At 42.5% G+C, this 24,167-nt stretch overlaps 1 protein-coding gene across 5 annotated transcripts in view; it reads right to left on the bottom strand.

The window, feature by feature from the left end:
- The window catches only part of DOCK5 (dedicator of cytokinesis 5), a 278,155-nt gene that overhangs the window by 86,368 nt on the left and 167,620 nt on the right, over positions 1-24,167 (bottom strand). For all 5 annotated transcript variants that reach the window (XR_008199821.1, XM_052645001.1, XM_052645003.1 and 2 more), the window contains 8 exons: positions 23,410-23,534; positions 20,713-20,811; positions 15,791-15,863; positions 12,207-12,310; positions 10,919-11,102; positions 3,584-3,681; positions 3,258-3,347; positions 1,848-1,948 (listed from right to left, as the gene is read on the bottom strand). Coding sequence is in view for 4 of the 5 variants with exons in the window: in XM_052645001.1 (XP_052500961.1) it covers positions 1,848-1,948; positions 3,258-3,347; positions 3,584-3,681; positions 10,919-11,102; positions 12,207-12,310; positions 15,791-15,863; positions 20,713-20,811; positions 23,410-23,534 (874 nt within the window). In the remaining variant the exon portion in view is untranslated. The remainder of the gene's footprint in view (positions 1-1,847; positions 1,949-3,257; positions 3,348-3,583; positions 3,682-10,918; positions 11,103-12,206; positions 12,311-15,790; positions 15,864-20,712; positions 20,812-23,409; positions 23,535-24,167) is intronic.

Below are 24,167 nucleotides of genomic sequence, written 5' to 3'. Positions count from 1 at the left end.
GTACTATTTGTAAATCACTTTGCCAAGGGTCCAAAGAGTGAAAGCTTTGGTTTTTCCAGAGTTGGACCACAAAGAAGACTGAATGCCAAAAAATTAATGCTTTTGAATTGTGGTGCTAGAGAAGACTCTTGAGAGTTCCCTGAGTTCAAACAAGTCAATCCTAAAGGAAATCAACCCTCAATATTCACTGAAAGGACTGATGCTGAAGCTCCAATACTCTGGCCATCTGATGCAAAGAGCTGACTCACTGGAAAAGACCCTGATGCTGGGAAAGACTGAAGGCAGGAGAAGGGGATGACAGAAGATCAGATGGTTGGTTGGCATCACTGACTCAATGGACACAAGTTTGAGCAAACTCCGAGAGATAGCAAAGGACATGGGGCCCTGGCGCGCTACAGTCCATGAGGTCGCAAAAAGTCAGACACAACTGAGCGACTGAACAACAACAACTTTTTTTTTAGATCTCACAAATAAGATCATATGAAGGATTTTGTCTCTTGTGGCTCTTGCCTTGGAAATTCAGGCTACTGGGTGTAAAGAGCTGCCTCATTGGTTTATCTGCTGCTTCCCTGAACCTAGAGGGCATTATATCCATTGCGTTAATTGCTGATTATGCTACATTGACACGGCTTTAATGTCACTTATGTTTTATTACATTTTTGAACCATTATGCAGACAAAACCGAGAGCTTTCTTGTTTAGTTCAGGAAAAAAAAAACATGGAATCAAAGGTCTGAATGACAGAGCAGGTCAGCAGGTAGCCTGACAGATCAGCTGGCAACAATTGGCACAATCAGGCATACGTCATGTGAGAAACATCCCTGCCATCTCACCTACATTCCTGTCACTATTGTGTTGCTCTGCACAAAAACCAGAATGCAAGGGGCTGGGGGACAGGCCACCCTGTGGTGAGCTGGGCACTGCAAGGCAAAGCTCAGAGTAAACACCAGTCAGGTCTCATAATACAAAGACAGAAAGAAGGCTTCACTCTGGGGAAGGTGGGGACCATTCCCTCTTATGTAAAAGAAAGAAAACTCAATCTTCTATCCTCTAAGCCAGTTTTCTGGCACCAGGGACCAGTTTTGTGGAAGACAATTTTTCAACAGACCAGGGGAACAGAAAATAGTTTTCAGGATGATTCTCATAAGGAGTTCGTAATCTAGATCCCTTGCATGCAGTTAATAGGAGGGTTCACTCCCATGAGAATCTAATGGCACCACTGATCTGATAGGAGGCAGAGCTCAAGCAATGATGATGTGAGGGATGGGAAGTGGCTGTAAATACAGATGAAGCTTCCTTCATGTGATCACCAGCCACTCACTGCCTGCTGTGGGACCTGGTTCCTATCAGGTCACTGACCGGTACCAGCCCATGACCTGGGGGTTGGGGACTCCTGCTCTAAGTAATGACTTCTACAAAGCATTCGTTGTGTAGAGTTGAGGGCATGACCTACAGTTCTCTAGCATGTGGTCCTCCTTCACCTTATGGTTGATCCCACTGGCACCTCTGGCTGATCCCACTGACACCCACCTCCTAAGATCTTGGGTAGGGTCCTCTGTCCTGGATCATGCTCCTAACAACTTCAACTCGCACCTATAGATGCTCTGGATTCTTAAGGCAGTATAGCCTTATCTCTTCCATAACTTCCCAGAGATGAGGGCCTGAATATAATCCTTTTTCCATGGCTGGAATTGTTGGTTCCTACTTTCCACCAGGAAGTTTAGCACAAGGTTCTGTACTTTAGAGGTGCAGGTCCTCAGCTCATGGCCTTTTGGTTTCTCAACAACCCACCCCCTGGAGCACAAGCCGACAACCCAACCACAGACCCTTCCTGGGCCTGGTACTCACACGTAGGCCAGAGTGGCGCTGAAGTGCTTGTAAATGTAGGTCTCGAGAACAGGGTTGAAATGCTGGAACTTGATGTCTCCTATCAGTGAAATAATAAACACCTGCCAAAGGTGAAAAGTACAAGTAGCAGTACAGCACAAACCCCGGCATTCAGTCAGCAAGCTGGGCCTCAACGTATGGGGCGTTCTTTCCTTCTTGATTATTTTGGCAGCGTCCCCAACATTACTACTCCAGAGCTGAAGAGAAGACTCAGGTTTCTTTTTATTTAACATGAACAGAGAGCCCATGAAGTGTCAGGCACTGTGGTAAATGCTGGGAGGAAGACCATACAATCCAGCACCCCCTGGCCTCTGAGAGCTGACTGCCACAGAGAGCGGGCAGGGCGCAGGTAACAGGTCAGGGAAGAAACCAGAATCGGAGGGGGCAGGGTGTGAGGACAGGTTTCCTGAGAGAATAACAGATACTATCGCAAGGATACAGCTAATGAAATACTGAACAACGTCTCTCCTCAGCGCAGTGTGGGTGCCCCTAAAAACTGAACTTCACCAGACTTCTGGGTCTCAATTCTCTGCTCAGATGTTAACTCTTATCAGGTGACGTCTTATCACTACCAGACACACAACCAACAAATAACCACTTTGCACCTACTTATGAAACATGCGTGCGTGCTTAGTCATTCTGCCATTTTTGACTCTTTCCAACCCTATGGCCTGCAGCCCACCAGGCTCCTCTGTCCATATTTCCCAAGCAAGAATACTGGAGTGGGTTGCCACTTCTTTCTCCAGGGGATCTTCGCCATCCAGGGATGAAACCTGGGTCTCCGACATCTTCTGCACTGCATGCGGTTACTTTACCACTGAGCCACCTGGGAAGCCCCATGTTCTGGTTCAGGGCCAGATAATTTTACATCAAGTTAAAGGGATTCTTTTATGTCAAATGTAGTAAAATATCTCATTTTCCCAAATGAAAAAGAAAAAGCATATCAAAAAGGAAGATTTAACAGGAATTGAAGAAAAAAGGTCTTGACTCTAAGTCAATCATATCTAGGTACCACCCTGGTGGCCCAGTGGTTAAGAATCCATCTTCCAATGCAGGGGACATAGGTTCAATCCTGGGCTGGGGAACTAAGATCCCACATGCTACGGGGCAACTAGGCCTGAGCACTGCAGCTAGAGAGAAGTTCAAGCACTACAACTAAGACCCATCACAGCCAAAAATAAATAAATAAAAATTTTAAGAAGTCAATTGTATCTAACATGACTTCTGGGAATGCTGCCTCAAGAATTCATCAGAGAGATGGATACAATTATTTATGCAGGAGGATATTGTCACCATTATTTATAATAGTGAACTATCAAAAACCACAAAGTTGTGAGAATGAACACTAGGTTATCATGCATAATTGCTTACCAGTGCATCAAACACGAGGAAGTCATATGTTTCATCATCTGACATTTCCATCATGATGTTAAAAAGTGCATCTAGTGTATCTTGCAAAAACTGAAGATAAGAAAAACAGACAGGTTATCTGGTGCTTTCAGTTTAGCTCCAGGGTGCAGAAATACGAGGAGAATTAGATTTCAAAAGAAGAGCTTAAAAAATAGCATTTTCTTAAAAACTGGCACACTTGCTTCCCAATGTAGACTAGGGGTTACGTTTACACTCATTGGGTTCATTTAAGATATTGAACGAAGGATGCAGTGGCTGTAGTCTTATCTGTGAATAAATAAACATACCTTCACAATCTCTCCTCCATCCACTTCCATTAACTTCTTCAAGTTGTGTTTAATATTCTGAGGGCTTGAGCGCCAATTTAACAAGCCTAACAGGTCAACTGGGAAGAACAACCACAAACCATAAGCGTTAGACACAGATTTGCAGAGCAATCCACACACATAGCTCTGTAGAGAAGATCATTGCTCCTACAGGTGGCTAGAACCTTATGCAGTCTTTTAATTTACTGCCTCTTACCTAAGTCAAAGAAAACCTTTTAGTCATCTTTCCTTCTTCACAGAGAAATAAAAAAACCAACCACAAACGTACAAGAACCTAAAACAATTCCCGAATAGAAGGCACACCTCTCGTGTAAGATATCACCGTCTTACACAGGAATCACTGAAATAAGCCACCTTCCTTCAATTTGCTGCACTGCTTAATTTGTCTCCTGTCACTCTGTGTGTCTCGGTGGATGCAGAGGGGAAAATAAACTTACAGATGTACATTAATTCATTTAAACATCACATCCACACTGTAGAGATTTCATTGATTTTTTCAACTTAAAAAGTTTATTTTATATTGGAGTATCATTGATCCACAATGTCGTGTTAGTTTCAGGTGTACAGCAAAATGATTTAGCTATAGTGAGAGAGTGAAAGTCACTCTGAAATGTCCGACTCTGCAACCCATGGACTACAGCCCACCAGGTTCTTCAGTCCATGAAATTTTCCATGCAAGGATACTGGATGGGTAGCCATTCTTTTCTCCAGGGGATCTTCCCTGGGTCTCCGAGGAATCAAACCCGGGTCTCCTGCATTGCAGGCAGACTCTTTACCATCTCTGAACTACCACGGAAGCCTGATTTAGTTATAAGAATATGTAATATGTATATGTAAAAAGAATATATAAATATATATGCTCTTTTTCAGATTCTACTTCCCACACAGATTATTACAGAGAATTGTTATAATATATAAGAATAAGTAAGAATTATATAGGAATATATAAGACTATATACTGTAATAATATATGAGTATACATAAGAATTATATGTAAGAATATAGTTATAGTAATGTATAATATGTAAAGATATAATTATATATGTAAATATATAGAAATTATATATTCATATATATGTATATATATTCTTTTTCAGATTCTATTTCCCACATAGATTATTACAGAAAACTACTCTGAGTAGAGTTCTGTGTGTTATTCAGTAAGTCCTTGATGGCTACCTATTATATAGGTATGTATATGTTATATATAGGTATGTATATGTTTTACAGGTATGTATATGTATTTTATAGGTGTGTATATGTTAATCTCAACCTCCTAATTTATCCCTCCACCCCACTTTTCCCCTTCGGTAACCACAGAACAGATTCTGTTTCATTTTATTGTTTCATTTTTGAGATGAAGAAACTTAAGCTTTGTGAAATTAAATCACCCGCCTTAGATTACACAACTGCCAGAGAACAGTATGAATGGAATTTAATGACAGATTTTCTGATTCCCCAAAACCACGTCCTTGCTGTTCTATCATACTTCCTCCCAGAGTTCTTCAAAGAAATAAAACAGATGGCAAATCAGATGGGTTGCTATACTGAAGGATGGCAGAACAGATGAATGGCTTGCAGGGTAACTCTGCGACAAAAATCTTCGGGTGTTTTTGGATTTAAAATGCAGAATTTGGGATCTGTAAACCACTTACAATGGGCTTCCCTGGTCGTTCAGAGGTTAAGAATTCACCTGCAATGCAGGAGACCGAGGTTTGATCCTCGGGTCAGGACGATCTCCTGGAGAAGAAAATGTCAACTCAATCCAGTATGCTTGCCTGGGAAATTGCACGGGCAGAGGGGCCTGGTGGACTACAGTCCATGGGGTCACAAGGGTCAGACAGGACTTAGCAACTACCCAACCACAAGCCATTCACAGGTCTAATGAACGTCTAGATACTAAAAGTGTCACTTTAGTGTCATACTAAAGCAGGCATCTGGACCATCACTACTTTACCATTTTCTCTAGTGCATCAAGTTACTATTACTATTCATACAGTGTTTTTTAGTAAGCGTAGCACTATGTATTTTTTAATCAATGGATTTGTGTAAACACGTATATAAGTAGTTGAAAATGTATTCTGTTCATGAGAACAGCCAATTTGCTTCAGTGTGTCTGTTTTACTGGCATGCACATGTTTAGTCCCTGGGAAGCCTCCAATGCCTAGAGACAACCCACTGTCAACAAAATAAAATCCCAATAGCATTCACAGCAGAAGGTGCTAAAGTCCCTCCTAGGGTTTGCCTGCCAGCCCATCACAGGCAAACAGATCAACTCAATACTCCCCAAGCTGTGGCATGCTCTGAAATCATTTCCTGTCTTTACTTCCCTTTGTTTGAAATGCCCAGAAATACTATACTGCTTTGACCAAAAATTTTGTTCAGGTTTTATCCATATGCTGTTACGGAGGGACTTCCCTGGTGGTCCAGTGGTTGAGAGTCTGCCTTCCAATGCAGGGGAACACAGGTTTGATCCCTCATCAGGGAATTAGGTGGAGAAGGAAATGGCAGCCCACTCCAATGTTCTTGCCGGGGGAATCCCAGGGACGGGGGAGCCTGGTGAGCTGCCATCTATGGGGTCACACAGAGTTGGACACGACTAAAGCGATTTAGCAGCAGCAGCAGGGAATTAAGATTCCACATTCTACTCTACGGGACAACTAAGCCCACGTGCTGTAACTACTGAGCTCGCACGCTCAGAAGCCTGCTTGGTGCAACTGGAGATAAACCCGTGCACCACAACTAACACCTGATGCAGCCAAGTAAATAATGTGTGCTTAGTTGCTCAGTTGTGTCCGACTCTTGTGCAACCCCACGGACTGTAGCCCACCAGGCTCCTCTGTCCATGGGATTTCCCAGGCAAGAATACTGGAGTGGGTTGCCATTTCCTTCCCCAGGGGATTTTCCCAACCAGGGATCAAAACCAGGTCTCCTGCATTTGTAGCTGGATTCTGTACAGTCTGAGCCAACAGGGAAGCCCAAACAGGTAATAAATAAATACATTTTAAAATTTATTTTTAAAAAATAGATGTTATGGAAAAACCCAAGCAAACTTTTTGGCCAACCCAATACTATGGATTTGGTCAGCTGCTACTTCTACCTCAAGACTCATTTCAAACTTTATTCCCTCTGGGAAGACATCACCAATCGTTCTCTTCTATCTGCACTCCTTGTCCATATAAATATACATTAGGACAGATAAGTAATGACACACTTGACATCTCTTTGTCTCTTCCCATAGACTGAAACACTTGAGGGGAGGGACCATATTGCATTCATTCTTAAACCCATCACAGTGCTAGCTACCTAGCAGGTGTTCAGTACACGCTGGATCAAAGACTGAACAGCAGGCTGGAATCAAAACCAGTAGCCCTGAGGAAATTGGTAGTGTCCACAAGACAATTCTTCACTCCTTACGTAAATACCTCAGAATAGACACTGTGCTGGACCTATCCACTAGGCACTGTCCATTCCATCTTCCCATCTCCTATTTCTGCCTGAGGCTAGTCAAGCATTCTGTTCCACTGGTCACACTCCATTTCACGAGCAGTACCTAAGGAAAAGGACTTAGATACACCATCAGCAGAGAAGAGTCACTCAGCAGATCAGCATCTTCCAAGCACCCGCTCACCAGCCTAGAGGTTTATTCCCTAGAGATACTTGCATGCTCCATCAATGCTCGTATTAAGAATGTATTTGGTAATGGTGAACCATAAGGTCTTAGGGCAAGAAAAGTGGTGGCACAGTCTTATAGAAATAGGCCTAGACTCACAGTGTTTCTGGGATTCATACAGGTTGATGAATAGCTCTGAAAAACTTCGCTTCATTGCTATATAGTATCTATCCCATTGTAATGATGTACCAGAATTTGTTCATCCATTTTACTGTCAATGAACAACCAGATAGGGAAATGCTCTGCCAATCCAACTGTTAGGACTCTACACTTACACAAAGGGTCTGGGTTCAATCCCTGGTCAGGAAACTAAGATCCCACAAGCCAAAGCGGCACAGCCAAAAACAAAACAGAAAACAAAACAACAGCCCCCAAACCAGATGGGTTATTTGTGGTTCTGAGACATCATAAGCAACTGTGCTATGTACATTCTCATATGCCTCCTGGTATCCAGGTACAGCTGCTTATCTGCGGTGTAAAACTAGAGTATATTTTTGGGTTATTAGGAATGACCACTTTCGACCATATCAGATACTACCTAAATGTTATCCAAAGTTGTTCCAATTTACATCTCCATCAGAAGTATGTAAGAATTCATGATCCTCTAATTGGCAGTCTCCAAATTTAGGGTAGATTACCTTTGGGAAAAGATTAGGACTGTAACATTTAAAAAAGAAAAGAAAGACAAAAAAACCCGCTAAATTTTGCTACAAATATATATTTTCAGATCCAAGTCCATTACTTATGAGTTCAGGCAAAGTATTAGGCAAGGCATTACAGAAAAACTTGAATGAACTTTTTGGCCAGCCTAATATTTAACTTAGGTTTCTTAACTCAGAATTCTTATCAGCAAATTGAGATTAATGATAACAACATGGGTGTCCTCCTGTGCTAGGTGTCCATGGGTAAAATGAGACAGCTGTGAAAGCCCGGTGCAGGGTCCATACCTGCAGAGACTTCCCTCTCCCTTTTCTAAAACAAATCTATTCTCACCCTCCATAAGATCCAGCAACAAAATGATCCCATATAAATCGAGCTGCTCTAGTTTCGAAAAAATTCATAAAGTAATGAAAGCACCTACAGGCTCTGTTTGTGACAAAGTCCAGTGACTTTTGACCTTTGGAGTCTGAACACCCCTCCAAAGACTAAGGAACAACACCTTTGGTCAGTCTCTGTGTAAAAGCAGAACAGATACCTTCCTGATCAGCAAATGGCCTCATGGAGTTGATGGTTTACTCATGTTCCTCAGCTGCTTCTTTCTCAGACTAAATTGAACTGGTCCTTTATCATTCTCATCATATTAGAAGAAAGCAGAGAAACAACAACGCTTACGATCTGCTGCTAGGAATACCCTGTCTTTTCATATATGCACAAGGCTGCCCTGTCTGTCCCCTCTTCCTACTTCCAGACTGACAGCAGGTGAGATGAGGAAACTGGGTCACAGTGAGATCAAGTGACTTGTCCAAGATGAACCAGCTAGCAAGTGGCAGAGCTGGGAACTGAACCCAGGCAACTGGCTCCAAATTCTCCTTATATATTTAAACAAAACTAAGGTTATGTTCTATGTGCTGTTAACATTTTCCTATGTCTTTGTTTTGAAATACTGAGTTGGCCCAAAAGTTCATTCATGTTTCTCTGAGGATGTTACAGAGGAACCTGAATGAACTTTTTTGGCCAACCCAGTTTTTTTTTTCACAGCCTCATATATTTCATAATTTAATAACATTATAGACTTTGACCTGATCCCCAACTACTGGACATCTGGATTGTTTGCCACGTTCCCCTGTTATGAATAATAGGGAAACATCCTCCTACAGAAATCTTTGTGTTAATCTCTCATTGTCCATTTAAGTTTACTTTCTAAGGGTCACAGTACTAGACCAAAGGGTCTGAAAATAAATATTTAAAATCTATGATACACCTTCTTAATCATTTCCGATAAACATTACACTGTTTAACCTTGTATCAACAATTTATTTATACTTACTTTTTCCCCAACAATGGTTATATCACGGATACAGTTCTGTCATGTAAGCTCAGAATGCTTTCTGGCTTAATTTTTAAGGTGTTTGTTTTTTCCTAATTAATAGACTTTATTTCGGAGAAGGAAATGGCAACCCACTCTAGTATTCTTGCCTAGAGAATCCTAGAGAACAGGGGAGCCTGGTGGGCTGCTGTCCATAGGATCGCACAGAGTCAGACACAACTGAAGCAACTTAGCAACAGCAGCCGCAACAGACTTTATTTTTTTGAGCAGTTTTAGGCTTGCAGAAAAAATTAAGCCCAAAGTGCAGAGAGTTCCCAAATACCCCTTCAAGGTTGCAGAGTTTCCAATATTATTAACATCCTGCATTACTGTAGTACCTTTATTACAACTGATGAGCCAATGCTGATAAAGATCATTAACTCAAGGCTGTCGTTTAAGTTAGGCTTCACTTTGTATATTCTGTGGGTGTGGACAAATGTCCAGTGACATATATCCCTGTACCCACCAGGGTATCATTTAGTGTATAGCTTTACTCTCCTAAAAATCCCTTGCTCTTTGTCTGTTCATCCCTCCCTCTCTCCCCGAGCCCTCTGTAATCATGGATCTTTTCATGTCTTTATAGTTTCGCCTTTTTTCTGGCTTCACTTTTGGTGCATGCTTTTACTTTCCCATAAGTAATAGCTCTAAGCCTCACTCTATTGAGTCTAGACACTTGCTCAAGTTGAATTACTATCCATATTCTCTACCCAACCATGATTCACCAAAATAAATCTTTAGACCCTTTCTAAAGATTGACCACATGCTATCTGATCCTTGAGTGTCCCTTATATCTCAGCTGCTTTGTCTACCTTATCATCTCCCTAAGGCAGAGCCCCCAACTCTTCTCAAAGGTCAAAGGGACTAATCATCCACACAGCACAAGGGGATACAGAATTTTTAAAGCAAGTCCCCAAAGTATCTAACCCTTGGATCACTATATTCAGCAGGATTCCTTAGAGATTACATAGGTTAAATGAATAAGGAGCTGTTATTAGCTATCAAATGCCATGATATACACAAGAGAAGTTAAAATTGCTATCAGATTTTAAGAAGGGACAAAGTGAAGCCAACTCTGAACTGTTCAGGTGATTTTATGGACACTCTGACTGCTTGAGAAAAAATGGGGAAAGAGGAGTCTACCTGGCGACAGATGCAAAGGCTAACAGGAAATCCTCCCTGCTCTTTGCCATCCTTCTTGAGCAAGAAACTGATATTTGCCTGCCAGTGTCCTTCCCTTGCTACCAAAATCTCTCATACACATCATACAAAGAACAGTATTAGAGCTCTTTGCTGCCTTGAAGGAATGAAACATAAGACCTTCATATTTTATGGCTTCTGTTAGAATACATTTGCAGGTTCTGCCATATTTAAAAAACACCCAAGTGTTTTCCATCCTCGTTCAAAGATAGACAAAGAAGCCTCAGAAAAAGCTCTAGCTATCTAATAGTTCTACCTAGAACATCACGCAGAGTAGAATCCAGAGAGCCCAGGACCCCATCTCAGAAGACAGATGGTCCAGTCTCCTGAATTTAACAAAGGAGCCCAGGAGGACCCAATAGAAAGCCCATTCTGGTGTCATTCCAGTCACTGCACCTACCATTCTGGGTGAGCTTCGTGGAACATATGAGGGTGGCAATCTGAAAGCTGTCTTTTGTGCTGTCTTTGGCTGCTGCAAAGTTGGCTGTGTTTTTAGATGCTTGGAGCTCCTTTTCTTCCATCTCCACCTTGGTACCAGGCAAGGTCAGGTAGAATTTAGCATCTTCCATCTTCTTGTTGTCACCCTGCAAAGGAAGCATGTCAGGGACACCAGAAGAGTAGACAAAATCTCTTAGGGGCAAATAAAATATTTATCGTGAGTGCAGTGTATTTCTAGCATAAGAAACAAAGTTTTTATAGTAGATCCCTTCTAATTCTGAGGTGTTATGATATTTTTCAAATATCTGAGCCTAGAAATAACTTCAACATTGTATGAAAATGGAATAAGTAATGAAGCAGAAATCAATATCCTAGTCTGTGTTAATAAATACCTAAGTAAACAGTAAGGTTGGATTTTATTTTCTTGAACGTGTCACTTGAATTGTCACAGTTATACTTCATTGGGTCCCCTGAGAAGAAAGAGCTAGCCATGGCTTCCAACACTATTTCTGAGCTCAGGAGCTATTAACGGAAATACTCATCAGGCAGCTTCATCTCAGAAAGGCTATCAACTGAAAAACTCCTCCTTGATGTTGGTGGACAAATGAGATCTTCTCAACATCTACTTTCGACTCTAAAATCTCAGTGGGAATGACAGCTCTGCAGCACTTAGATGGAAGAATAAGGACAAAACTGATACTGGTGTAAGAGGGGCCGCAGAGCACAGAAATGGTGCCTGGCTCATGCTGATATGAAAACCACATCCTGCCACACCCACCACCTGCTAACCCAGCCCAACAGTGCAATTATCAACGCTCCGCAGGGGTGATGCAAAGAACAGAAAGCCAGAGCACGACCTCTGGCTGTTCACCTCCATGATGCCATTTGCAGAAGAAGGAGGGACCATCCTTTAAAAAGAAATTTTTTTTTCCCCTTGGCCATGCTGCACAGCATGTGGGATCCAAGTTCCCCAACCAGGGATCAAACCCACGCCCCCTGCAGTGGAAGTGTGACTGGCAGTCCCCACTGGACCATCAGGGAAGCCCCAGGACTATCATTTATTAGACTGAAGGGGATGGGAGTCCATGAAGCTAGTGTGACCACAGTCCTCTGGGATTCGAGACTGGTTAAGCGTGAACACATGTAGCTCTAGAGAAGTTTCTGATAGTTATACACAAAGTCTAAAAGGAGTTTTCAGAATCACTTTCAGAGGGAGTACGGAGGTCCTCGGCCTCTTTCTTTAGCACCACCTTATACACCACCAGATCGTGCCTCCCGTCCTGCAGAGTGGTGCCATTTATGTTCATCAGCTTCACAAAGGACACGCCAAAGGCTCGCTCCGATTTATCTCTGGCTGAAAAGACAAGAATATATGTCTGAGCGGGGCAGAAGGACTAGGGAGTGATGGCTATGACAGCTGACGGCACACTGCTCTGCAGTCAGGCATTCAATCGCATGCTCATCAATTAGTTCAGTGAGCTCCAATAAGCCATATGGATTATCCATGTCCCTGCCTCCCTGAAGGAAACAGTTCCTTAACTGAAATCTTCTAGTGGCCCCCACACATACCCTGCTCTTCCTATATTTATGAATGAATGACACCAAAGTCCACTCAAACATCCAATCAGAATAACGAGTATCGACACTAACCCCGCCCCCAGGCTAACCCCACATCCCGAGAGACTCTGGACACCTCTTCTCTCCATTCCTGCTGTTCCCTCCTGAGTCCAGGCCACCCTCATCACTTCCCTGTATCCCCATAAGCTCTTCATAACAGGTCTCTCTGTCTTTAGCCCTTCACCACCGAACATCTCTCTACTCTTTGGTATGAATTTCCAAAATCAAACCTAATCAGGTCAAATGCCATGCTTCCAAACCATTCCATGGGCTATCTCACTACTGCTGTTTTAAAACAGACTCAGTAGGTATGTATGTATACTCTGTATATATGTATTCACTTAGTTATATTTTGCTGTGCTGGGTCTTTGCTGCTGTGCACAGGCTTTCTCTAGCTGTGGCGAGCAGGGACTACTCTCTAGTTGTGTATGGGTGTCTCCTTGCAGCAGCTCCTCTTTCTTTAGAGCATGGGCTCTAGAGCCTGGGCTGAGTAACTGCGGTGCATGGGCTTAGTTGCTCCTCAGCAAATAGGATCTTCCCAGACCAGCGATGAAATCTGTGACCCCAGCATTGGTAAGGCAGATTCCTAGCCCCTGGACCACCAGGGAAGTACCTCAGCAAGTATTTATTGTATTTCAAGGTTTGTGGACAGCAAGGAGATCAAACCAGTCAATCCTAAAGGAAATCAATCCTGAATATTCACGGGAAGGACTGATGCTGAAGCTCCAAGACTCTGGCCATCTGATGCAAAGAGCTGACTCATTGGAAAAGACCGTGATGCTGGGAAAGACTGAGGGCAGGAGAAGGGGGTGACAGAAGATGAGATGGTTGGATGGCATCACCAACTCCATGGACAGGAGCTTGAGCAAACTCCAGGAGACAGTGAAGGACACAGAGGCGTGGTATGCTGCAGTCCATGGGGTTGCAAAGAGTCAGACACGACTTAGCCACTGAATAACAATAACAAGGTTGTGATGCCATCTAAGGTTTCTGTTCCTCTCATTTTCCAAGATGCCCATGTGCCAGGAAAAGGGGTTATGTGTTTCTTGTGGCATCTGGGAAGGAGATCCAGCCTCTTAAGGAAGGAAAGGGCCTCCCTCCTGGTCTTCAGAGTTGGCCTCTGAGCTCACCATGTCCCCTACTCAGATGTCTATGGCTGGGGTGACATGTGGCCCCTTCTCACCACAGGCACACCTCTAAGCTCTGCTAGGTCTCGTGTGTCCCCAGACTGGCTGAGCATGTATCTGTTATGAAAGGATTATACTATAGCTTTTTCATATGCTCTCCTTTTGATGGCCACTTGGGCCGTGTCCAGTTTGGTTGGGGATACCATGACTAAAGCTGTTATAAATAGATACCAAATCACCACCACCACCCCACCTATACTTGCAATCCCCAATCATTATGGCACCGGGGACTAGTTTCATGGAAGATAATTTTTCTACAAACCAGGGGCAGGGGGGATGGTTTCAGGATGATTCAAATGCATTACATTTATTGTGCACTTTATTTCTATTAGTATTGCAGCAGCTCCACCTCAGATCATCAGGCATCAGACTCCAGAAGTTAGGGACTCCTGACCTATACAACACTCTTTAATGGCTCCTCCACAAGATGATCTAAAAGAACCTTCACTTTTCCATGATCCTGCTCCAGCCTGCCTGGAATCAGACTGCCGAGGTGTCAATCTGGGTTCTTACTAGCCCTGTGACCCTGGCCAAAGTGAAAGTAAAAGTCAGTCAGTCATGTCCAACTCTTTGCAACCCCATGGACTTCTCCATGGAATTCTCCAGGCCATAATACTGGAGTAGGTAGCTGTTCCCTTCTCCAGGGAATCTTCCCAACCCAGGGATCAAACCCAGCTGAGCCACCAGAGAAGACCAAGAATACTGGAGTGCATAGCCTATCCCTTCTCCAGTGGATCTTCCCAGGAATCGAATCAGGTTCTCCTGCATTGCAAGGGGACTCTTTACCAGCTGAGCTACCAGGGAAGCCCAACCTTGGGCCTAACATCTCTGTGCCTCACTTTCCTTATGTGCAGATGTGGATAAAAGTAGTATGGATCTTATCAGACTACTGTAGATACTAAACAAGACAGTGTATAAATATAAATACCATGTGGTATTTGGTACAAACTAAGAGCTTGAGAAATGCTCCTTTAGTATAATGTAGAACTGGACGAAATTGCTAATATTTGACTATTTGCTACTGACCTATAAAACTGGCACTTTAAGATGGCTCAATTTAATATTATAATTGCTCCCACTTCAGCCTCCCTTTCCTTTTTCAAACGCATTTCTCCACCATCACCCTTCGCTGGGCTAACCTCTGCTTATCTTCGAGGCTCAAACAGGATGTAGGAAATCTTAGGAGTTGTAGGAAATCCCCAGGCAGGGTTGGGTACTAGGCTTGAATTCCATGGGGTTGCAAAGAGTTGGACATGACTGAGTGACTTTTACTTTCACTTTGCCCAGGGTCACAGGGCTAGTAAGAACCCAGATTCACACCTCAGCAGTCTGATTCCAGTCTGTTTTCATACTCATCTTTCTAACTAGGTCACAGAGACTTTTCAGAGCAGTGCCCGAGTCCTGTCTTCTATTATCTATTGAGGGCCTGGCCTGCAGTCTGGTAGGCAGACGACAGTCAAAAATTTCAGTTTGGAAGGAAGGACTGGACTTTCATGCAATGCTGAATAAGAACAACCCTTCCAGACACATTGTGATCAACTGGAAAATAAACAATATTCTCCTTTGTTCATACTTTAGAAAAGTTAACTCATGAACTATGATCTAAAATTTGAAATAGTTCTTTCATTAAAAAAAAATTGGGGAAACTAGAGATTAAACACTTTTCTGGCTTTAGGATTTCTCAGAAATATGACAACATACACTGTGAACGCCTAAGAGGAAAATATAATACACAAGCATTTCCTATCTCTATCCAACTGTGAAACTCACTGTGTCAGAGAGCATCTATTAGCATCTTAGAGAACCTTAGTACTCACAGAACACATTTGGAGAAAATTCTGATACAGAATACAAATCCTGGAAACCTAGAGAAATTCATTAAAAAATATTTCCTTAGCACCAATGAATCCAGAGATAAAGATGCCAAGTATCTTGCTCCACAGACACACAAAAGTGCTGTCAAGCAGGATGATTTTTTGATGAAAGATATTGTTTTGATGAAAGTATGTCATAGACCTCCTAATACTTACATTCCTGAGACGACCGGTGTCGGAAGGTAAATCTTATATGGCAGCGAGTAACTTCTTCTATAGCAATGGACACCTGCATAATAATTCAGAATTACGAGTTTATATCAATTCAGTCCTTGGCATGCAAAGCTCATTTTATAAGATGAGGCCCATTTTAGTATCTGGTCATAAGGCGTCATTGTGATAGAGTGAGATTTCATGGAGGACTTCCTGCAAGAGAGCTTCAGCTATTTCTCAAAACCAAGTGAAGCTCAAGAGATCATCTTTGCTATTTATCACAGATTCTGAAAGCGGAGATTCTACAAATTTCTAGTGTCTTCTCAAGTATGAAGCAGGAGACGCTTCAGAGTGAAAACATCAGTACTTGTACCTTTCGGACTACAAGCTGTACATGAATACAGTAACATGTAGGGACTATAACAGAAGGAAAGGGCTTCCCTGGTGGCTCAGTGGTAAAGAATCTGCCTGCCAAGGCAGAAGACCCAGGATCGATTCCTGGGTTGGGAAGGTTCCCATGAGAAGGAAATGGCAAGCCACTCCAGTATCCTTGCCTGGAGAAACCCACGGATAGAGGAGCCTGGCAGGCTACAGTCCATGAGGTCACAGAGTCGGACATGACTGAGCACATACACGCACTGGAAGAGAAAGATAAAATACTGGAGAAAAGGAAGATTTTTATTTTTGCTGCTTATATGTACAGAAGGGACAGGAAAACAGAGACATGCGGCAATGTAGAGCAGATAATTTGTGGCGAGAGTTTAATTATGGTGTGGTTATATAATGGACTATTATGTAAATATCTATCATGAACATCTACCTCAACATGAATCAGCCATAGGTATACATATATCCCCTCCCTCCCAGCTCCCTCCCCATCCCACCCCTCTAGGTTGATACAGAGCCCCTGTTTGAGTTTCCTGAGGCATACCACAAATTCCCATTGGCTATCTATTTTACCTATGATAATGTAAGTTTCCATGTTACTCTTTCCATACATCTCATTCCGTCCTCCCCTCTCCCCATGTCTGTATGTCTATTCTCTATGTGTTTCCCCATTGCTGCCCTGTTAAGTTCTTCAGTACCATGCTTCTAGATTCTGTATATATGTGTTAGAATACAATATTTATCTTTCTCTGACTCACTTCACTCTGTATAATAGGTTCTAGGTTCATCCACCTCATCAGAACTGACTCAAATGCGTTCCTTTTTATGGCTGAGTATTATTTCATTGTACATATGTACCATAATTTCTTAATCCATTCATCTGTTGACAAACATCTAGGTTGCTTCCATATTCTAGCTATTGTAAATAGTGCTGCAATGAACAAGGGATACACATGTGTCTTTTTCAATTTTGGTTTCCTCAGCGTATATGCCTAGGAGTGGGACTGCTGTCATATGGTGGTTTTATTCCTAGTTTAAATTTATATGAAAAGCATGATTCCAGACATATTAAGTATGTAAAACTGTGGAGGATGGTATAGTTCAGTTGCTCAGTTGTGTCCAACTCTTTGCAACACCATGGACTGCAGCATGCCAGCCTTCCCTGTCCATCACCAACTCCCAGAGTTTACTCAAGTTCATGTCCATGGAGTTAGTGACGCCACCCAATCATTCCATCCTCTGTCATCCCCTTCTTCTTCCACCTTCAATCACTGCCAGCATCAGGGTCTTTTCAAATGAGTCAGTTCCTCGCATGAGGTGGCCAAAGTATTGGAGTTTCAGCTTTAGCATCAATTCTTCCAATGAATATTCAGGACTGATTTCCTTTAGAATGGACTGGTTGGATCTCCTTGCAGTCCAGGGGACTCTCGAGTCTTCTCCAACACCACAGTTCAAAAGCATCAATTCTTCAGCGCTCAGCTTTCTTTATAGTCCAACTCTCACATCCATACATGACTACTGGAAAAACCAATGCTTTCACTAGATGGACCTTTGTTATCAAAGTAATGTCTCTGCTTTTTAATATGTTGTCTTGGTTGGTCATAACTTTTCTTCCAAAGAGCAAGTGTCTTTTAATTTCATGGCTGCAGCCACCATCTGCAGTGATTTTGGAGCCCCCCAAAATGTCTGCCACTGTTTCCCCATCTATTTGCCATGAAGGGACCAGATGCCATGATCTTAGTTTTCTGAATGTTGAGCTTTAAGCCAACTTTTTCACTCTCCACTTTTACTTTCATCAAGAGGCTCTTTAGTTCTTCTATACTTTCTGCCATAAGGGTGGTGACACCTGCGTATCTGAGGTTATTGATATTTCTCCCAGCAATCTTGATTCCAGCTTGTGCTTCATCCGGTCCAGCATTTCTCATAATGTACTCTGTACATAAGTTAAATAAGCAGGGTGACAATATACAGCCTTGACATACTTCTTTCCCAATTTGGAACCAATCTGTTGTTCCGTGTCCAGTTCTAACTGTTGCTTCCTGACCTGCATACAGATTTCTCAGAGGCAGATCAGGTGGTCTGGTCTTCCCATCTTGTTAAAAATTTTACATAGTTTGTTGTGATCCACATAGTCAAAGGCTTTGGCGTAGTCAATAAAGCAGAAGTAAATGTTTTTCTGGAACTCTCTCGCTTTTTCAATGATCCAACAGATGTTGGCAATTTGATCTCTGGCTCCTCTGCCTTTTCTAAATCCAGGTTGAACTTCTGGAAGTTCACAGTTCACTGCCTGGTTTGGAGAATTTTGACTATTACTTTGCTGGAATGTGAGATGAGTGCAATTGTGCAGTAGTCTGAATATAGTTTAGCATTGCCTTTCTTTGGGATTGGAATGAAAACTGACCTTTTCCAGTCCCGTGGCCACTGCTGAGTTTTCCAAATTTGCTGGCAGGTTGAGTGCAGCACTTTGACAGCATCATCTTTTAGGATTTGAAATAGCTCAACTGGAACTCCATCACCTCCACTAGCTTTGTTTGTAGTGATGCTTCCTAAGGCCGACTTGACTTTGCATTCCAGGATGTCTGGCTCTAGGTGAATGATCACACCATCGTGGTTATCTGGGTCATGAAGATATTTTTTTGTATAGTTCGTCTGTGTATTCTTGCCACCTCTTCTTAATATCTTCTGTTTCTGTTAGATCCATACCATTTCTGTCCTTTACTGTGCCCATCTTTGTGCATTTATTATGCCTCCAACCATTGTGGAGGATGGTTACTTCTGAATTAAGATACAAGGGCAATTATTTTTTAGTTTTATGTGAAGAGTTTTTAACTCTGACAATCAGAAAGAGTCAATGTGGATAAACAACAAAGTCCCACTGTACAGCACAAGGAACTATATTCAGTATCCTGATCTCAGCCATAATGGAAAAGAATATTCAAAAGAATGTGCGTGTGTATGTATATGTGTGTGTCTGTGTGTGTGTGTGTGCCTGTGTCTGTGTGTGTGTCTGTGTGTGTGTGTGTGTCTGTGTGTGTGTGTGTCTGTGTGTGTGTGTGTGTAGGTGAGCTTCTCTGGTGGCTCAGTAGTAAAGGATTCTCCTGCAAATGCAGGAGATGTGGTTCGATCTCTGGGTCAGAAGGATCCCCTGGAGACAGAAATGGCAACTCACTCCAGTATTCTTGCCTGGGAAATTCCGCGGACAGAGAAGCCTGGCGGACTACAGTCCACAGGGTAACAAAGAGTTGGATATGGCTTAGTGACAAAACAAAAGCAAAAACTAGAAATTTATATGAATAATGGAATTGCTTTGCTGTACAGCCAAAATTAATACAACACTGTAAATAAACTATACCTCAATTATAAAATATAAAAAAGAAAGAGCTAATAGAGCCTGGGGTTCAGAAAAAGTGGGCGCTAGTGTAGACTCTGACACAGAGCAGCTAGAGGAACATGGTTGCTTCACTTCTCTGAGTGTCAGTTACCTCTTTAGAAAAAGGGCTACTGTTGGGACTTCCCTTGCGGTCCAGTGGTTAAGACTCTGCCCTCCAATGCAGGTGGTGCCCAGGTTGGATCCTTGGGGGAACTAAGATCTCCCATGCTGCTCAGTGTGGTGAACAATTAACAAAAAAGAAAGAAAAATGGGTACTGCAACTCAGACCATTTCAGTTGCAGAGCTATTGCAAGGCTCACATGAGCTGACTGATCTCAAGAGCACTTTGGAATCTGAAAAACACATAATTAAATTGAAAAGGGGTCCAGCAAACTTGGTTAGAGACCAAGAAGGAAAGAAATGTTAGGAAACTGCTCACAAAAGTGTGAAAATTTCCCTTTTGGTGCTAGACCATCTTGGCAGCCTCTTACATCATTACAACCACAAGTTTTTCTCCAAATTTCAACACGTTGACAAACTAGAACGTTATTTAAGATTTCTGAAGTTTCTGAAAGAGAAATGCTCTTGTAAAGAATTACGATGATCAGTTCATTTCTTAATGCACACCACAGGCAACCTAGGTAGAACTTCGGCATAAAGGAGGAATCACTGGTGGGTAAAAGGGTTATTTGTGGAGATGTGTTTGGACCTAAAGTCTGTCAAACAGAGTGAAGTAAGTCAGAAAAACAAATATAGTATATTAATGCATGTATGTGGCACCTAGAAAAATGATACAGATGAACCTAGTTCAGGGCAGGAATAGAGACACAGACGTAGGAACAGATGTGTGGACAAAGCGGGTGGGATGAATCAGGAGATTGAGATTGACATATATACACTGTGTAAAACAGACAGCTAGTGGGAAGCTGCTGCATGGCACAAGGAACTCAGCTCAATGCTCTGGGAAGACCTAGAGGGGTGGGATGGGGAAGTGGGGTAGGAAGAAGGGTCAAAGGCAGGGGTATATGTATACATACAGCTGATCCACTTCATTGTGCAGCAGAGACTAACACAACATTGTAAAGCAACTACATCCTAAGTTAAAAAAAGAAGAAAGGTATCTAAAAGAGGTTTCATATATGACAAGTTACTGACAGCACATTCTCACCTTGACGGTCTCATACCAACAGGGCTGCTTGACTTGGTAATACACCACTGATTTGTACTCAGAAATGCCTTCATATCCAGCACCAGGATGAATTGCTTTCTTTGGATGGAAAGAAAAAATTAGGAGGTGATAATATTATCTAGACACTCAGGGTACTCCACATGGCTAGCGCACGTCCTACACTGGCATCCATAAGTTGATTACCTCTGGGGTGAAGAGTAAGATGACTTTCTAAGAAGATGTGGTACACGTATACAATGGAATACTACTCATCCATACAAAGGAATGAAATAATGCCATTTGCATCAACATGGATGAACCTTAGTATTGTCATACTACGTGGTAAGGTCAGTCAGACAGAGAAGGACAAATATGACATCACTCACATGTGGAATCTAAAGTATGACAGACATGAACTTATTTACAAAATGCAAACAGACTCACGGACATAGAAAACAAACTGCTGGTTTCCAAAGGGGAAGGTTGAGGAATGGGATACTTAGGAACTTGAGATGAAAAGATACGCACTACTCTATATAAAATAGGTAACGAGGACCTACTGTACACAGGGAACTATATGGAATATGTTGTAAAAACCTACATGTAAAAAGAATCTAAAAAAGAATATACATAGATGATCGACAGATAATGCTGTATAGATAGATACTTTGCTGTATACCTGAAACGAACACAACACTGTAAAGCAACCATATGTCAATAAAAGAAATTAATTTAAAATGACTGAGTTTTGGGCTTCCCCAGTGGCTCATTGGTAAAGAATCTGCCTGCCAATGCAGGAGACACAGGTTTGATCCCTGATCTGGGAGGATCCCACATGCCACAAAGCAACTAAGCCAGGCACCACAACTCTTAAGCCTGTGCTCTAGAGTCTGCAAGCCGCAGCTACTAAGCCCATGTGCTACAACTACTAAAGCCCGCATGCCCTAGAGCCTGTGCTCCACAACATGAGAAGTCACTGCGATGAGAAGCCTGCACACCCCAACTAGAGAGTAGCCCCCACACACCATAAACTAGAGAAATGCCCAGCAAAACCAAAAATAAATAAATCAATTAAATTATATATTAAAAAAAAGAGAGGGTTTCTAGCACTTTGAGGGTCCAAGTAGCTCAATGCGTAGTTGCTAAGGCACCCAGTACCAGCTTAACATTCCTCTTTGCTGGAACTTTTACTCTCTCTTCCATTCCAACCATACACTGTCCTTCCTTTCTTTCTTCTTTCCTTTTTCAGGGAATGGAGGTCTAGTGAGGGTGACCCAGAGCTAAGCACGTTGCAGACATAAAGCCGTGTGAGGTCCTACCTACACACTTGTTTTAAGGACTTGGTATGTAGGTGTAATGTGTCCACTCGAACTTAGGGTTGTTGCTCTTCCTAGAAAGGAACCACTTAGTTCAGTAGAGTCAGGCCTCTGTGGGGGTACTTCCAAGCTAGTTAGCAAAGCCATGAAGATGTGTACTTGAACTCTTGGGGCAAAAGGGCTCTTCTAACAGCACAAAGAAATCACTCCCGCATTGTGGCCCACGGCATTCTGCTTCTCCCTCTATGCAGAGGACAACTTGTCTTAAACAACTGATTCCTTCGAAGACCAGCACATCCCCAGGGAAGTGGTGGATGGTGTACTCTGCTCTGCCCCCACCACGATGCACTCAGTGAATGGAATGGACTCCCCAGCAGATAACTATGGCACACGCGAGAGGAGCCAGATGTCACTCAGGACAGTAAAAGCCTGCCATGACCATCCCTTGCCTATCCTCCATGACGTCAGAATCAAGACTTAACTTCTGTTAGAGGAACAATGGACCAGAAGTCAGGACACCTGTGTCTGTTTCCTGCATCACCTCTGGGTCCCATGCTTCCCTGAGAGAACACTGAATCCTCTCTGGGCTGCAGTTTGATGATCTCTAAAACTAAAAAGCATGGTAGTTGACCTCAAACCAAGAGCCCTTTCAATGTAACAGCTCAAAGCAGTACATCTCCACTGGTTCAGCTCACCCAGGTGGAGGACCTGTGCCCTCCAGATCGAAAGGAGGACCTTATCAGATTGAAAGTGTCTAAATTACTTGAAAATGATTAAGAACCTCTACATCAGGGGCTTCTCTGGTGGCTCAGTGGTAAAGAATCCACCTGCCAATGTAGGAGACATGCGTTTGATCCCTGATCTGGGAAGATCGTGTATGCCTTGGCACAAAGTAAGCCCATGCACCTTAACTATTAGGCCCAGGAGCTGCAACTACTGAGTCCATGTGCCTCAACTATTGAAGCCCAAGAGCCCGTGCTCTGCAACGAGAAGCCACTGCAATGAGAAGCCTGCACACTGCAAGAAAGGGTAGCCCCCACTCACTGCAACTAGAGAAAGCCTGTGTGCAGCAATGAAGACCCAGTGCAGCCAAAAATAAATTAATTAAAAAAAGAGAGAGAGAGAATCGCTACATTAGAAATGTACACCTGAAATCCTGGTGGCTTGAGGTCTTTCTCAGCACAGAAGAAATAATAAAATTAAGAATCTATGTGAATTTATTAATAAAATTGGTAACTGCTAATCACAAATTTAATGGGCTTCCTACTTTTTTCTTATGAAACACCAAATCCACTCTACAGTGAAGAACAATTAACATCAGGCCTGAAGTCCTGTAAAGGAGTGTGTTGATGGCAGTGGGACTACTGGGAACATCACTAACCTCCAAGAGCCTGCCCTCCTCGTCATGTACAGACATGGTCACCTCCACGTTCTTTGGTGTCTTCTTTTTCCCCTTGTCAAACTCCCCATGGATCAGGGTGACATAAATATCATTCCGAACATCTCCTGCAACACAACAAACCATCCTGTGAGTGGTGCTACCTGGAGTCATTTTTAAATTTCAGAGTGTAATAAGATGTAAATTATATGTAAAATATAAAATGCTCTGACTTTGTAATAAATTATTTACATAGGAGTTTTAATATGTATTGTTCCCAATAGCTTACCTCATTTTACCTCTCCATACATAGCACAGTGTCTGTGAAGTACAGTTTAGTGCTATTTGTTGTATACATGAAACTTATATAATACAGTACAACTATACCACAATAAAAACATATGAGCAATGATTTATCCATAAGGATACTCAGTGTGATAGCGTTTGTTACTGTGAAAACTTTGACACATCTTCAGTTTCCAACCACAGAAACGGTTGAATAAATTAAGGTACAGTGAAATGAAATAATATTCATTTACTCCTTTAAAAAACAGACTGAGCAGACTCTGTTCTGAAGCATTGTGCTAGGTGTTTGGGAGACAACGGTCAGCCATACACGCACCAGCCTTGCTCACAAGCAGCTTACAGTCTGGTGGGTGAGAGAAGCATTCTCAGACCATCATCTGATGAGATGCATCATTATAAAGTCAGGATCGATGGAGGGTGTGGGAATCTACCCTTTGGGCTGATACTGGAGGAAT

This window comes from Budorcas taxicolor, chromosome 8, assembly GCF_023091745.1.
Source record: "Budorcas taxicolor isolate Tak-1 chromosome 8, Takin1.1, whole genome shotgun sequence".
NCBI lineage: Eukaryota > Metazoa > Chordata > Mammalia > Artiodactyla > Bovidae > Budorcas > Budorcas taxicolor.
The sequence above is the reverse complement of the archived record's forward strand: the minus strand, read 5'-3'. Positions and strand labels throughout refer to the sequence as shown.